The sequence below is a fragment of the Myxine glutinosa genome, chromosome 3 (assembly GCF_964187855.1).
Source record: "Myxine glutinosa chromosome 3, kmMyxGlut1.1, whole genome shotgun sequence".
NCBI lineage: Eukaryota > Metazoa > Chordata > Myxini > Myxiniformes > Myxinidae > Myxine > Myxine glutinosa.
In genome coordinates, this window is record NC_136263.1 from 217,801,151 (window position 1) to 217,817,658 (window position 16,508).

The following is a 16,508-nucleotide window of genomic DNA, read 5'->3' on the forward strand; positions in this document are numbered from 1 at the left end:
ATAAAGGCAAACCCCCTATAGTTAATTGCACGACAACATGTAGCCTGCAGTAGTTAGTTATTTCTTATTGAATGTAAAGATTAGCCCCTTCCCACTGTGTAGTAATCAAGACCAAATATGCGTTGAGAGTAGGCAGGATTTCAAACCTTCGTGTGGTTCAGGGAAGCCATTTCTAATGAGCAGGAAGGCGTGGCCAAAAGAACAGGCCCACGTGACCAATGACGGGTCGGGGACACTGCAGCAGCAAGCAACCAATGGGCCGTGAAACTTCCCCGAAAGAAAGGGGGAAGGAAAACTGAAACCTTCCTGGTAGAAGGAAGGATTGAAGGCCAGCACATGACCAACCTCAGCCAATGGGAGGCTGTGGAAATTCTGGAGGCTTTTGGGGTCTGATAAAACCCCCGTCCATCGCATTTTTGTTTCTCTTGCCCTTTTGGACTTCACCGATGCCCATCATCAGCTCATGCTCGTGGATTTTGAATCGCCGAGGACTCCTGCTCTTGCCTTTGTCCTTCGTTGACGACACTGCTCTTGCCTTTGTGCTCTTGCCCGGACCTCTTGCTTTTGTCCTTCGTCGACGACCCTCTCTTGCATTTTGCTACACCAGACGACGCTCTTGCTCTGGATTCTTGCATTTTGCTTCGACACTCCACTTGCATTTGTGCTTTGCCGACGCCTCTTGCTTGTCCAACCTGTGCTGAAGTTCGTACGTGCCGACTTTGAGACGGCGGTTTGTCCTTCGGACCTTACCTCATCCAGGCTGCACATCCGGATCGAGGATCGAACTGCGCACACCACGTGGCCACTTTCGAGTCAGTCCCTGCGAAGCACCATCGGGACGAGAATAACCAGTGTGTGAAAGTGTGAAGACGCCTGTAGGGTTTATTATTAGGTAAGAATTGATAAGGTGCATCTTCGTCACTGTTTCTCGGTGCCTCCAAAATAAAAGGCTGTACATTTTGTGTTACTTTCAAACCTGTTCGGGTACGTCTTTTCTCCATTGGCCTAGCATCATCCGAGAACGAATTTGGCTTGAATCAGGTCCATAAATTACGTCAGGTAACGCCGCTTTCCACACCGTGCAAATCCGCTCGGCACGCAATAAGGTGTGTGAAAGCGAGGGTTCGATCCCCGAGCTCTTCGGTCACGTGTCTTGAAGGTACTTGGGATTATTTGACCAGCAAACTCTTTGGCGCGTGGCTGCGAGGTTGGCGATCGGAATTGCTTAGCAATCCGTCAATCACGAGTTTAGTCGCTCACGGTCGGCGGCCTCAGTGGAACCGGAGTTCGAGGGGGAACAGGGCATAACCCCCCCCTTAGTACGTCGACGAACCCAGGATCCGCGACTATATATATATATATATATAGAAAACAGACGGCATTTAATATGGAATATTTTTTTGGGGAGGTGAACTTACTTTTCAAGATGACTTAGAACCAAAAGTTCATTGGAATTATGTTGAAATTATTCTAGATTTTGTTAATGTGACCTTTAAAAGAAACAAAAACCACAGTTGACATTTCGAAGCAAATAAATTGATCCTTGAAAGTGATGTAAACTGATATCGAACTCAATTCACGGACAGTACTGTGTTAAACTTCTGTACGTTTTCCAGAACTATCTCTTTATTTTGCACATTAGCCAAAAAAAATTTCAACAAAAACAAAAGCTAAATTATGACTGGGATTACGGACAATAAAATTACAGTTCAGTACTTTGTGTAACCCCCACGAGCATTCAGGAGAGCACGTACACGTTGAGGCATGCTGTTCACGAGATTTGCCAAGGTTTGGACAGGAATCGCTTGCCAAGCAGTGACAATAGTCTGCTGCAATTCACGCACAGAGGTAGGCTGCTGGTCCAAGTTGTCGATTTGATGCGTTAATTCTGCCCACAAGTTCTCTATCGGATTCATATCCGGGGACATGGCAGGCCACTCCATATGCTCTACACCACGGTCAGCAAGAAAGTGTTGGATCATGCGAGCACGATGAGGCCGTGCATTGTCATCTTGGAAGACAAAGTTTCCTCGAAAGGCTGCACGAGCAAATGTAAGCAATGTTTCTTCCAGAATGACCCTGTACTTGAACTGGTTCAGGTTTCCATTCAGAACAACCAGGTCAGTTTTTCCCCCTGCATGAAAAGCAGCCCAAACGGTCACCCCACCACCTCCAGCTTGGACTCTCGGCACTATACAATCTCGTTGTGGGCTTCATGCACTTGTCTGCGCACTCGGACACGGCCATCTTGAAGATAGACCAGAAATCTAGACTCGTCACTGAAGGTCACGTGATTCCAGTGTCCTGGCTGCCATTGACGGTGCTCTCTGGCCCACTGCAATCGGTGCTGGCTGTGTTGTCTGGTCAGGCGTGGCTTTCTCAGGGGATGCCCGGCACGATAGCCTGCTTGAACCAGTCGTTGGTTGACTAGCCTTCTGGATACAGGCACATTTGTCAGTTGCTGCCACTCAGCCCTAAGCCGATTAGCTGACTTGGTACGGCCATTGCAGACTAACCGGTGCAGCTGGCGATCATCTCTCCTTGTGGTTCTGCGTGGACGTCCTGGCCTCGGTATTGGAGTAGGGACACACCTCTGAGCATTTCATTTCAGGATCTTTGACACCTGACCTTGAGTGATGCCATACTGCCGAGCAATAGCACGCGGTTTCATGCCAGAATTTCGTAAAGCCACCACTCCATGACAAACAGCATTGTCAAGTTGACGGACCATCTCCAGAGGAAGAGGCAATAACTTTTGTAGACGTACAGCAGTTGTTTTCCACTAATACAGAATGCAACAACCGTTATATACCCGATTGTGAAGCCAATCGTCAAATGTACCTGTCCTTACATTTTGTCACGCCACCTGTGATATAATCCTGTTATTGACTTCTTGCTGCGAAAGACAATCAGTGACATGATTCTTTCAACAAAGACATCACCGAAGGGTAAAATAAACTCACCAGATTGATATACTGAGTTCAGAAAGGAAACCCAAGTCAAGAAAAAAATAATATTCCATATTAAATGCCAAGTCTGTATATATATATAAATATACAGACTTGGCATATCAATCTGGTGAGTTTCTTTTACCCTTCGGTGATGTCTTTGTTGAAAGAACCATGTCACTGATCGTCTTTCGCAGCAATAACAGGATAATATCACAGGTGGCGTGACAAAATGTAAGGACAGGTACATTTGACGATTGGCTTCACAGTCGGGTATACAAGGGTTGTTGCATTCTGTATTAGTGGAAAACAACTGCTGCACGTCTCCAAAAGTTATTGCCGCTTCCTCTGGAGATGGTCCGTCAACTCGACAAGCTGTTTGTCATGGAGTGGTGGCTTTACGAAATTACGGCATGAAAGAGCGTGCTATTGCTCGGCAGTATGGCATCGCTCAAGGTCAGGTGTCAAGATCCTGAAACGAAATGCTCAGAGGGGTGTCCCTACTCCAATACCGAGGCCAGGACGTCCCCACAGAACCACAAGGAGGGATGATCGCCAGCTGCAACGGTAAGTCCGCAATGGCCGTACCAAGTCAGCTAATCGGCTTAGGGATGAGTGGCAGCAACTGACAAATGTGCCTGTATCCAGAAGGCGAGTCAACCAACGACTGGTTCAAGCAGGCTATCGTCTCCTGAATGCTCGTGGGGGTTACACGAAGTACTGAACTGTAATTTTACTGTCCGTAATCCCAGTCATAATTTAGCTTTTGTTTTTGTTGAAATTTTTTTTGGCTAATGTGCAAAATAAAGAGATACTTCTGGAAAACGTCCAGAAGTTTAACACAGTACTGTCCGTGAATTGAGTACGATATCAGTTTACATCACTTTCAAGGATCAATTTATTTGCTTCGAAATGGCAAATGTGGTTTTTGTTTCTTTTAAAGGTCACATTAACAAAATCTAGAATAATTTCAACATAATTCCAATGAACTTTTGGTTCTAAGTCATCTTGAAAAGTAAGTTCACCCCCACCAAAAAAATATTCCATATTAAATGCCAAGTCTGCATATACATACATGTATAAGTGATGCTTGTGACACTTGAGAAGATGGGGGAAGGCATGGGCTGTCAAATGGGCGGAGTTTTTGGCACAGACACAAACTGTGCTTTTCTAAAAGCTGCCTTTACTCCGAGAGATGTCTGAGGGAGGTCACTGTGGTTTCAAGGCATGGCATCTTTACATCTGCCACCGAAGGTGCTGTCTGTTTGTTACTCCCACCAGGGAGTAATGCATTCGATCGTGTCCGTCCACCGGCATCCCATCTGTAGAGCCAACAGTTAAATCATATTTCTTTTAAGATCAAATGGATTCTCAAAACGTGCAGTTTGAGCAACCACTGGACATCTGTGAGTTTGATCTTTATCAAACTGGCAAGTGCGCATGGAGACAGAATGTGACCACACCCTGAATTGGTATGCATTAGGCCCTTTTGCTCTTGGGGCAACCTCGAGTACAATGGAAAGCAAATCCTCATGGCGCCAAGAAGACTACCCCGTCACTCACATCTACCCCTCCCTAAACCCCTTATCGGAATCCCTCGGCCCCCGATCTCCTCCCCCCTACCCCCTCCTCCTGTGAAGACCCAATCATCAATTCCCCTATTGTTCTGAATGATATAAAATTAAGCTAAGTTCGCTCAATCGAGGAAGAAAGGTCATTTCCGACTGGGGTCCTGTGCTGTGAATCCTTTGCTGTGAGTTCTATAATGTATTTCTGCTGCAACCAAATGAGTATTTTTCCCAGTGTTATTAAAATATTTCCAAGTGTTCATGGCCTTGTCTATGTACACAAAATTGTTCTTCAACACGGTCTATCAGTGGGATACAAAACATAAAATGGTCAGCCTGGTGGAGGTATGCTCTCTACCCGAGTGCCGTTCTACTTTATTCTTTGTTGCTCTTCCACGAGCCTAGACTTTGTCTACAAAAAAAAAATTCGGCCAAAACAAAATGGGCAGGTTAAGACTCCTGTGAGTTGAACATGTGCTGACCAAGGGTAAGCCTGTTTTTTGTATTGATTTAATAAGCATGTTAATTATCTTCAAAATGGGTGTTTTAATTTACACAAACACCCAGTTTTCATCCATGCGCTCCCTTGGAGTTCCCTTCGTACACATGCAACATTTTGGGGCGCTAGGTTTTTTGGTTTTGGAGTTATGGAGGAGACAGACTGACTGACTGGCTGGGTGACACACGCTCACATTTATTATTATAGATGTAATATATGGAAATATGATCGGCTTTTACTGCAAAGGTAACAAAACAATAGAAGCCATTACAACATAGTCATTATCAAGGATAATCGAGTGATCACATATACCTTATTATTATGTGAACTGTTTGTTATGACTTACCAAGCAGAAAGTCATTTTGGAAAAATGCAAAAATGGGGGGAGGGGCAGTGGAGGAAAATTTAGGGCGAACCTGAAACCATTTGATGTGACGAATCTCTGCCAAAGCGTTCAAACATTTCCTTTCATCCAAAACATCTGTTGGCAAGGGTGTCATGTCTGCGTCTGGACGATGACAAGCATGGGCAGTCATCAAGAAAGTGTGGGTCGGGGAAAGGGTTCCAGGGATGGGACAAGAAAAGGTACAAGTGCCAGGTGAAATACCAGTTTCAGCAATGAGGCAGAAATTTATTGTTACAAGTTTCATTTTATTATTACTCAACAAAACGAAAATACGATGGCAACCAATTTTGAATCAAATTGCTTCCTTCTGTGTTTTTCTTTCTTTCTTGTTCTCAATTTTGAATTTAAAAAAAACAAAGTTTACCGGTCATACAAATCATTGTAAACGTGTTGGGAAATAACCGAAACTTCAGTGTGAAGCAAACAACCTCATAGTATCGGCTTGAGAAGAGATGAATGAGTAAAATTAGCAAAAGTCTGCAATGAATTCCACTTTTTACCAATGCAGTTTTCATTCCCATTTTCATCGCCAAGGCAATTTGGTATGCAATGATTGCATTCAATATAAGCAGACACCACAGAAAGTTCTGGGATCGATCCAACAAGGTAAAGGCTGCTCGTGCTGATTTGATGGTTTCGCCATGACACACAAGGCAAAGATGCTCTGGCATATTTGTGAAGTACCCCGATCGCCCCCGCCACAGACCAATCAGTCCCTGAGCAAAAAACAAAATCGTCACCATCTGGGTAAAGAATCAAGGACATCTTGACTCGACAGACGAGGCTCACGACGAATTAAAATGTGACAAAAAGGAATCTTGGAGGCTTCACCTCTTAGAAATAAAAGGAAATCCAACCAAAAGTATGACAAATTTCATCGTTCGAATTAATAATTCATCAAATCCATGAATTTGTAATAAATTTTCCAATTCCAATCAGTACGTTTCGAAAAACCACGCCAACATTTTGAATGCGTATTTTACGACTTCCTTCATCTGCTTTGAGAGACCACCGGTCTTTCCCAACCATTCATTATGGCAAAATAAATGGTTACCCAAAACAGAACCTGTAAGGTCACCTTCAAATAAAAATGTTTTCAGTGAGTGGTAATATTAAAACAACAAAAAAAAACACCTTTAGAGGCCATTTTTCCCCGCAAAGTAGGGGTTGGCCTTTTTCGGGCACCGTGGTTGTTGTTGTTTTTGTTGGTCCCCTTTTTGAAGCAATGTTTTACGGCCGGATGCCCTTACTGCCGCCAACCCTGTTTGTCACCTTTTACGACAAACAGGGAATTACCAGTGAACTGGTACTCAATTAGCCGACCTCGGAAGGATGACAGGCTGAGTCAACCCCCCTGGCGTTAATTCAGCGATTGACCGGGATTCAAACCCAGGATCCTGGGATCCTAAGCTGGCACCCTAACCGCTAGCCCAACACCAGGCTATAAAGTGGTAATGTATATAATGTATATATATAATATACATTATAATAATGTAATGTATATATAATATAAGTGGTAATGTATATATAATATAAGTGGTAATGATCCAGACAAACTACGCAGCTTGTTCTGGTTAATAGATGGGGTCGATTACATCCGCGTATTGATTAGCCTGCTCTCGACAATAATGAGGAATCGACTTGGCCCATGTAAATGCTCCACCAGTTGCCAGCCTGCATAGCAGCAACCTTTCAAAATTTAAGATCAAATAAGGGTCAAAAAGAAAAAGGTAATTTGGAAATTCCGAGTTACATTTTTTTTCCATTACAAAATTGCATGATCTCCACTTGAATGGCATGGGTTGCACAGATGCATTATTTTTGCCTTCGTAAACTAATCCTTCCTGATTTTTGTCTCCCTTCCTGCAACTAGACCAGATGGCATCAGCCCAAAGGTCCGAAAATCCTGCTCTGCCACTCGATCTCACCCTCTCTCTGTCCTCTTCACCCTTTCTTTTGCTCAAGGTCATCTGCCATCTGCTTGAAAATCAGCCAACATGACCACTTTACAGAAAAAAGATGCTAAAACAGATCCTTGCAACTAAACACCAATCAGCAAGGTCATGGAATCCATCATCGCTTCTGACATCAAATCCTTCCACTTCTCCAATGGCTATATCTCGGATCATCAATTTGGATCCAGACCAGGTCATACGACTCTGGACATGCTGCTTCTGGTGTCTCAACAATGGATGGAGGTCTTCAATGCCAAACAGGAAATCAGGGCTGTTTCCCTCGACATATCACGTGCCTTCGATACGGTCTGGCACCCCGCTCTGCTCACCAAACTCTACTCCTTTGGTATCCATGGAAATCTCCACGCATGGCTGGCGGACTTCCTCTCTCGTCGTAGTCAACGTGTGGCCCTGAATGGGTTTCTCTCATCTCCTCTTCCTGTTCAGGCTGGAGTTCCCCAAGGCAGTGTTCTGGGCCCTGTGCTTTTTCTGGTCTTCATCAATGATCTCTCTGACTCTCTTGAAAATCCTCTCTATCTCTTTGCTGATGACTCCACTCTCTGCCGCTCCATTCCTCATCCCTCAGATCGGCAGTCTGCAGCCTCCTCACTCTCTGCAGACCTGGACAAAATCACAGACTGGGCAAACAAGTGGAACATGTCTTTCAATCCTGACAAATCTCACACTCTTACGATGTCTCTCCGAAAAGACCGACTGGACAACCCTCCCATCTACTTTCTGAATAATCCTCTCCAAGAGGTTCTGTCACTCAAGCTTTTGGGTCTCACTATCTGCCATGATCTTTCCTGGGAAAACCACATTTCCAAGCTGGCCTCCAAAGCCAGTCGCCGACTGGCCATCCTCCGTCGTGCGAAGTCCTTCCTTGGCACACCTGAGCTCCTCACCACATACAAGGCTTTGATCCGCAGCTCAATGGAATACTGCTCTCCCCTCTGGGCTGGTGCTCCTGCCTCACACCTAGCTCGTCTTCACGCTGTTGAAACCAAAGCGTTCAGAATCATTGGAATCTCCCGCGATGACACTATCTTCGAGGGCCTTTCACTTACTCACCGCAGGCAGGTTGGTGGTCTTTCCGTCTTCTAACGACTCCTCTCCGGCCTTGCTCCCCCAGCTCTCTCTGGGCTCTGTCCCCCAAATATTCCTGCAGGTCGCACAAGATCTGCCTGCAACCCTCTTATGGTTAAACTGCCAAAATCAAGACTCTCTGCTCACCTTCACTCCTTCATTCCTCTTTTCTCCCACCTCTGGAACAAACTCCCTCACTCTCTTCAATCCCACTCCTGTCTCCAGGTCTTTAAAACGGCTGTTCACCACCATCTCTTATCTTCCCCAATCCAAAACCTTGATCTTTTCTACCCCTGCTAATTTCACCCCAAATCCACTTTTTTGAGGTGACTTTTGTCTTCTTTCCTGGAAGTCCTTGGTATCCTTTCGTTTTATACCTATCCTGCCTCCCCCCAGGCCCTCTCCCTCCCACACATCTCCCGATGTCCCTGCTCTCAAATGTTGTGTTTGTGTGCTTCCTCCCCTTCTCTCCCCATCTTGTCGACTGCTCCCCTTTTGATATACTTTGTTTGCTTGTTTGTTTGATTTGTCTGTTTGATAAATGTTAGCTCTTTCACGAGCCTCGACTCTGTATAAAAAAAAAAACAAAAAAAAAAACGTGTGGCCCTGAATGAATTTCTCTCATCTCCCCTTCCTGTTCAGGCTGGAGTTCCCCAAGGCAGTGTTCTGGGCCCTGTGATTTTTCTGGTCTTCATGAATGATCTCTCCGACTCTCTGGAAAATCCTCTCCATCTCTTTGCTGATGACTCCACTCTCTGCCACTCCATATCTCAACCTTCGGATTGGCAGGCTGCAGCCTCTTCACTCTCTGCAGACATGGAGAAAATAAACTGGTCAAACAAGTGGAACATGTCTTTCAATCCTGACAAATCTCACAATCTCACCTTGTCTCTCCGAAAAGACCGTCTGGACAACCCTCCCTTCTAATTTCTCATCAATCCTCTCAAAGAAGTTCTGTCACTCAAGCTTTTGGGTCTCACTATCTGCCACGATCTTTCCTGGGAAAACCACATTTCCAAGCTGGCCTCCAAAGCCAGTCGCCGACTGGGCATTCTCCGTCGTGCAAAGTCCTTTCTGCGAACTTCTGAGCTCCTCACCACATACAAAGCTTTCATCCGCAGCTCAATGGAATACTGCTCTCTCTTCTCAGCTGGTGCTCTGCCTCACACCAAGCTCGGTTTCACGCGGTTGAAACCAAAGTATTCAGAATCATTGGTATCTCCAGCTCCCGGTGTGTAACCTGGTTAGAATAGGTACACCGTATCCCTGCTTGTCGTAAGTGGCGACTAAGAGGGTTGGCGTCAGGAAGGGCATCCGGCCATAAAAACATTGCCTCAAAAAAGAGAACCATGACAATTACAACTACATAAGGGCAGGGAAAAATCTAGCTCCAGCAGGGAAAATGGCCATAAAATGCATGTTGTTGTTTGTATTGGAATCTCCCGCGATAAAGATGATTCTGAGGGCCTTTCTCTCTCTCACCACAGGCAGATTGGTGGTCTTTCTGTCTTCTACCGAATCCTCTCCAGCCTTGCTCCCCCTGCTCTGTTTGTGCTCTGTCCCCCAAATATTCCTGCAGGATGCACAAGATCTGCCAGCAACCCTCTTCTGGTGAAACTGCCAAAATCAAGACTCTCTGCTCACCTTCACTCTTTCATTCCTCTTTTCTCCTGCCTCTGGAAAAATCTCCCACATTTTCTTCAATCATGCTCCTCCCTCCAGGTCTTTAAAACAGCTGTTCACCACCATCTCTTATCTTCCCCCATCCAAAACCTTGATCTTTTCTATACCCGTTAAAGCACCCAAAATCCGCATTTTTCAATCCCCAACTTCTCTCCTGAAATTCCTTGTAGCGTTCATTTGCTTTTACGTTGTACCCCTCCCGCCTCCCCTAGCCCTCTCCCTTCCACAGATCTACTGACGTCCCTGTTCTCTGCTGTTGTTGTGCTTGTGTGCTTCCCTCTCTCTCCCCCTCTTGTCTCCTGCTCCCTTCAACAACATGCATTTTAAGGCCATTTTCCCTGCTAGAGCGGGGGTTAGCCTTGCGGTCCCCATGACAATCTTCTCCATTTTGCCCTATTTTCTGCATCTCCCCTTGTTAACCCCCTTGCCCGCATTTCTTCTTCGACCATCTTTAGCCAAGTCTTTCTCGGTCTTCCCTGTCCTCGACTTCCTTCTACATTCATTTCCATCACTCTTCTCAACCAGTCACTTTCATCCTTCCTCAACACATGACCAAACCATCTCAACCTGTTCCTATTCACAGCATCAATCACAGGCTCTATTCCCACCATCTTTCGCAATTCATCATTTGTCTTCCTCTCTCTCAACGATACTCCACACATCCACAGAACCATTCGCATTTCCACCCGTTCCAGCCGTTGTTGCTGCTCTACGTTCATTACTCATGTCTCGCTCCAATAAATCATAACACTTCTCACACATGCAGCATACACCTTTCCCTTCAGCTTCAACGACACTCCCCTCCTCGTCAGCACGCCACTCAGTTCCCGAAACTTCTTCCATGCACATCTCACTCCAGCAACCGTTGCCGAGTCTGATCCACCTTCTCCATTCAGCATGTCTCCAAGGTAACAAAATGTTTTCACACCTTCATTGTATTGTATTGTTTCACACCTTTTCCCTTCATTGTATGTTTTATGTGTCTGTGCATGTTTTCATGTTTAATGTGTTAGCTCTTAAACGAGCCTCGATTCTGTATGCAGAAAAAAAAAATGAAAATAAAATTTTAATCACAGCTTCCTTTGAGATGGATAAAACTTGGTCGACGTCAACATTTTCAACCAAAAGGCGTTAATCTCTGTCCCTTCCAAGTTACATTTGCGATGAAAAGGTTAAGAGCCAGAAAAAATAGAACGTTCGTTGTGGCAGAACAAAGGAGAGATTCGTGCCAACAGCGGATGAATTACTTACAAAAACAGAAGAAGAAGAAGAAGAAGAAAAAGATTAATAATGAGAAGAAGAGGTTGCAAATCCTCCTTCAAATGCAAGTAATCTAGGTTTTATAACATGTAGCGAAATTTGGGATGCCTGTGGATTTCACTTGTGAAAAGTTCGCTATTCTCCAGAATCAAAAATGGAATGCAAGGTTTGATAAATAATCAGAGCAAAGTTAAAGGAGCTGTTTTGACAAAGGCCAAGGATGCCATAGCTGGGAGGGTACAAGAAGACCCCTGACAGGTGTATCGACCACAGATTGCAAGACGTCACATCTGGGTTTCTTCCCTCACCACCTGGTTGGTCGATTACCCCCAGCTGTCACATTCGGCAAGTGTGTGGCATTTTCATGAAGGAAAAAAAACCATGCAAACTCGCCAATAAACAACCCAATCCTCTTGCTTGGTCTTGGGTGAAGACCTTACTATGAGCAAAGGATGCAGAACCACACTGAAGCTGAACAGCGACACCTTTTCTTTACCAGTGCAGTACTTAAACCAGAGAGAGCAAAGGTTGAAATAAAATTAAGTCAGTTAGAAAGTGGTTACAAGTATATTTATGCATATTTAAAGCTAACGCCATGTTGCTGAATTTTTGGAAGTTGCTTACAAGATACAATTGACAAGATGCAATTGACAAGATGCAATTGGCAAGATGCAATTGGCAAGATGCAATTGGCAAGATGCAATTGACAAGATACAATTGACAAGATACAATTTACAAGATACAATTTACAAGATACAATTTACAAGATACAATTTACAAGATACAATTTACAAGATACAATTTACAAGATACAATTTACAAGATACAATTTACAAGATACAATTTACAAGATACAATTTACAAGATACAATTTACAAGATACAAATTACAAGATACAATTTACAAGATACAATTTACAAGATACAAATTACAAGATACAATTTGCAAGATACAATTTCCAAGATAGAGACAAATGTTGATAAGAATATAATAATATTGCAAGTGCACAGCATTCATTCAAACTCAGCTCTTTCACGAGCCTCGATTCAGTATAATAAGAGAAAAAAAAAAAAAAAAAAAACTCTCCTCTTTCTGAATTACAATTGTGAGCTAACTACAGTTAAATGAGGCAAATTTCAAAACAAAAAGGAAAACCACGACGGTAATCATCTGTCTGCATGGCGGGATTAACAAAACTCGTACCTTTCATTCTAGAAAGCCCGAATCGAAAAGGGAACACTAGCTTCCAAACGTGTAGTCACGACGACAAAAGCACAAAGATTGGAAGCAAGGTTCATGTTGCAAATGACGGAATTACTGATGTAATAAATGACGAATTTGTCGGAACACGAAAAAATCTTTATTCCAAACAGCATATTAAAAACTGTGTTCACGTCTCGTACGCCTTTACATCGTCCACGGCTATGGGATGGGGAATGTTCATGAGATATGTAAAATGTCTGTTTGATAAGAGATGGTGGATATGTTTGCCACGTGAGATCAAATTTGTGACGATAAAGAAATGAAAAATTAGCTGCTTCCTAAAATCTACCAAGCGTAGTGAAAATTAACAGCACAAACAAAATTATGAATCTTAAAACATGGTGTCAAAACTTACATATACGTACATAAATATACATTGCTGAAAGCTATGTACTCCAAACGTGTAATCTCACCTTTGTTCTCAACATATTGTTGTATAGCAGGGCTAGTGAGCGTGATGTTCATCGTAAGCTTTGAATGCAGGGCCGCTACCTCAATGACAGCATCATCTGGGTTTGCCTTCACCTCAAACTTCCCTTTACCCTGTGCCGCCACCTGCATCAGCACACATTACAAGCAAAGCGTCTGATTATATCACAGTGGCAGAACGCACATATTCATCCTTCCAACTACAAAAAGAAAACCATATAATCTACGGAGGTAGGTGAGCCAAAATAAAAAAAAACAAGCAGAAAAGTTCATCTTGTAAAACATAATTTGTTCATCAAATTAGTCAAACTTGTGTGACTCGGCGTTCCTCACCACACGTCGTTTCAGAGGGATAGGCATGTTTGACCATTTCGGTGTCTTTTCGTCTTTTGGGTCTTCATGGTGTTTTGGGTGTTCATGGTGTTTTGGGTCTTCAGGGCCATTTGGGTCTTCAGAGTCGTTTGGGTCCTCTGGGCCTTCAAGGGTATTTTGGGTATTTGGGGACATTTGGGTCTTCAGGGTATTTTTGAGCCTTAGGGCCTTCAAGGGTATTTTGGGTCTTTGGGGTGTTTTGGGTCTTTGGGGTCTTTGAGGTCTTAAGGGTATTTTGGGTCTTCAGGGTGTTTAAGGGTCTTTGTCATCTTCAGGGTGTTTTGTGTCTTCGGGGTCTTTTAGGTCTTTGGGGTCTTCAGGGTATTTTGGGTCTTCAGGGTATTTAAGGGTCTTTGTGGTCTTCTGATGGTTTTGGGTCTTCAGGGCATTTTGGGTCTTTGGGGTAATTTGGGTCTTCAAGGTATTTTGGGTCTTCCGGGTCTTCGGGGTGTTTTGGGTCTTCGGGGTCTTTTGGGTCTTCGTGGTCTTCAGGGTCTTTGTAATCTTTGGGGTTTTTTTTCTTTTCTTTTTTTTCGTATACCGAGTCGAGGCTTGTGAAAGAGCTAACATTTATCAAACAAACAAATCAAACAAACAAGCAATGTAAAAAGGGGAGCGGTCGACAAGATGGGGAGAGAAGGGGAGGAAGCACACAAACACAACATTTGAGAGCAGGGACATCGGGAGATGTGTGGGAGGGAGAGGGCCTGGGGGGAGGGAGGCAGGATAGGTATAAAACGCAAGGACACGAAGGACTTCCAGGAAAGAAGTCGGCACATCAAAAAGTGGATATGGGGTGAAATTAGCGGGGGTAGAAAAGATCAAGGTTTTGGATTGGGGAAGATAAGAGATGGTGGTGAACAGCCGTTTTAAAGACCTGGAGGGAGGAGTGGGATTGAAGAGAGTTTGTTCCAGAGGCGGGAGAAAAGAGGAATGAAGGAGTGAAGGTGAGCAGAGAGTCTTGATTTTGGCAGTTTAACCCTTAGAGGGTTGCAGGCAGATCTTGTGTGACCTGTAGGAATATTTGGGGGACAGAGCCCAGAGAGAGCTGGGGGCGCAAGGCCGGAGAGGAGTCGGTAGAAGACGGAAAGACCACTAACCTGCCTGCGGTGAGTAAGTGAAAGGCCCTCGGAGATAGCGTCATCGTGGGAGATTCCAATGATTCTGAAAATTCAGGGGCTTTTCAGGGGTATTCAGGGTATTTTGGTATTTTGGGTCTTCGGGGTATTTTGGGTCTTCGGATAATTTGGGTCTTCAGGGTGTTTTGGGTCTTTAAGGATCTTTGTCGTCTTCAGGGTGTTTTGGGTCTTCGGTGTCTTTTGGGTCTTCGGGGTATTTTGGGTCGTCTGGGTGTTTTGGGTCTTCGGGGTGTTTTGGGTCTTCGGGGTGTTTTGGGTCTTCAGGGTCTTTTGGGTATTTTAGGTCTTCAGGGCCATTTGGGTGTTGAGGGTCTTTTTGAGAGTCTGGGTCTTCAAGAGTATTTTGGGTGTTTTGGGTCTTCAGGGTGTTTTGGGTCTTCGGGGTGTTTTGGGTCTTCAGGGACATTTGGGTCTTCAGGGACATTTGGGTCTTCAGGGTATTTTTGAGCCTCAGGGCCTTCAAGGGTGTTTTGGGTCTTCGGGGTGTTTTTTTGGGTCTTCTGGGTGTTTTGGGTCTTCGGGGTGTTTTGGGTCTTCAGGGTGTTTTGGGTCTTCGGGGTGTTTTGGGTCTTTGGGGTGTTTTGGGTCTTCGGGGTCTTCTGGGTTTTTGGGTATTTAGGGTCTTTTTGAGCCTCAGGGCCTTGAAGGGTATTTTGGGTCTTTTGGATATTTGGGGTCTTCAGGGTATTTTGGGTCTTCAGGGGTCTTGGTGGTCTGAAGGGTCTTGGGGGAATTAAAGGGTCAGCAAAGATCTGAGTGGTCTCAGCAGTCTTAACGCAATTAAGAGGTTTAATTAAGAGGGTGGTAATATTATTTGAAGAAGAAGACGTTTTCGTCGCATATAAACATAGCGACAAACATAGCGACATAACGACATCACCATATACGTTTGCTCTATTATAATAAGATATAATATGATATGAATAAGGCTTACGATATGGTGTCAGTGTGAGTGTACCCAGAGGTAAAATGTCTAGTGCACCCCGAAGTGATGTGAAAGGTGTCGGCAAGCATGATATATTCCTGGATGTCATGAGTTATCCACCGATTGCGTTTCACGTCAACCAGAAAGGTCGAAAGAAAAAGGAGCGTATCCAGAGCAGAGCCGTAGATAGAGAGAGTTCGGTCAACCCGGTTTCAACTGGTCTGCCCTATGATTGGTTAAGCGCTGTCATGTGATTCACAGGCGCCATGTTGTTACCCAACCTCCGTAACTAGCAGAACACGCATCGCATTGCATGCATTCGCTTAGTGGAAGTTGGGATGGATGAGGGGAAGGAGGGATGTGTGGAATTATAAAAATATATGCTTTCATATATTTGAAGGACAGAATGTGTTTTTCCTGTGTAACGCTTGTGGAAATGGAACCTGGATGGGGAGGCACCATCTGTGAAATGGCTTTTGTCACGGAGTGCATTCCTACTCGGGTGAGGTCATGGGAGAGTGACCTCCCCAGGAAGTAAAATGGGGTGTTCTGTGGTTCTCAGCGATAAGCAGCTGTTGCGGGGCCTATGGGGCTTTTAAAATAGGAAACAGATGCCTCGGGGTGCCTCGATGTCTTGGGCCTATGGGCAACTCTGCATTCCAATGCTCTGAGATGAAAGGAGCTTTTTGCTATTTAACCACCGAGATCGAGAGAACTGGACTGATGATTGGAAGAAGCAGGAGAGAGAGAGAGAGAGCAGAACATCGTGTCATGTGTATTTTAAAGTATAACTATATTTTCGTGTAACTATTCGTTGCAAGAGTTTAATAAATCTATATTTAAACTGAGTAAGTTTTCCATGTGTCTCATTGAGTGTCCAAAGAGGTCACAAGCAAAGTTCTTTGACAAGTGGTGGCCCGTACGATTGCAACGCTGGAAGAGGCCGGCTTTGAATACGTCCAAGGGATTTTTCAA

General features: G+C 44.4%; 1 protein-coding gene across 15 annotated transcripts in view; it reads right to left on the minus strand.

Moving 5' to 3' along the window:
* The window catches only part of LOC137422867 (interleukin enhancer-binding factor 3), a 350,140-nt gene that overhangs the window by 213,238 nt on the left and 120,394 nt on the right, over nucleotides 1-16,508 (minus strand). For all 15 annotated transcript variants that reach the window (XR_013622939.1, XM_078775056.1, XM_078775055.1 and 12 more), the window contains 2 exons: nucleotides 13,082-13,223; nucleotides 5,432-5,523 (listed from right to left, as the gene is read on the minus strand). Coding sequence is in view for 14 of the 15 variants with exons in the window: in XM_078775056.1 (XP_078631182.1) it covers nucleotides 5,432-5,523; nucleotides 13,082-13,223 (234 nt within the window). In the remaining variant the exon portion in view is untranslated. The remainder of the gene's footprint in view (nucleotides 1-5,431; nucleotides 5,524-13,081; nucleotides 13,224-16,508) is intronic.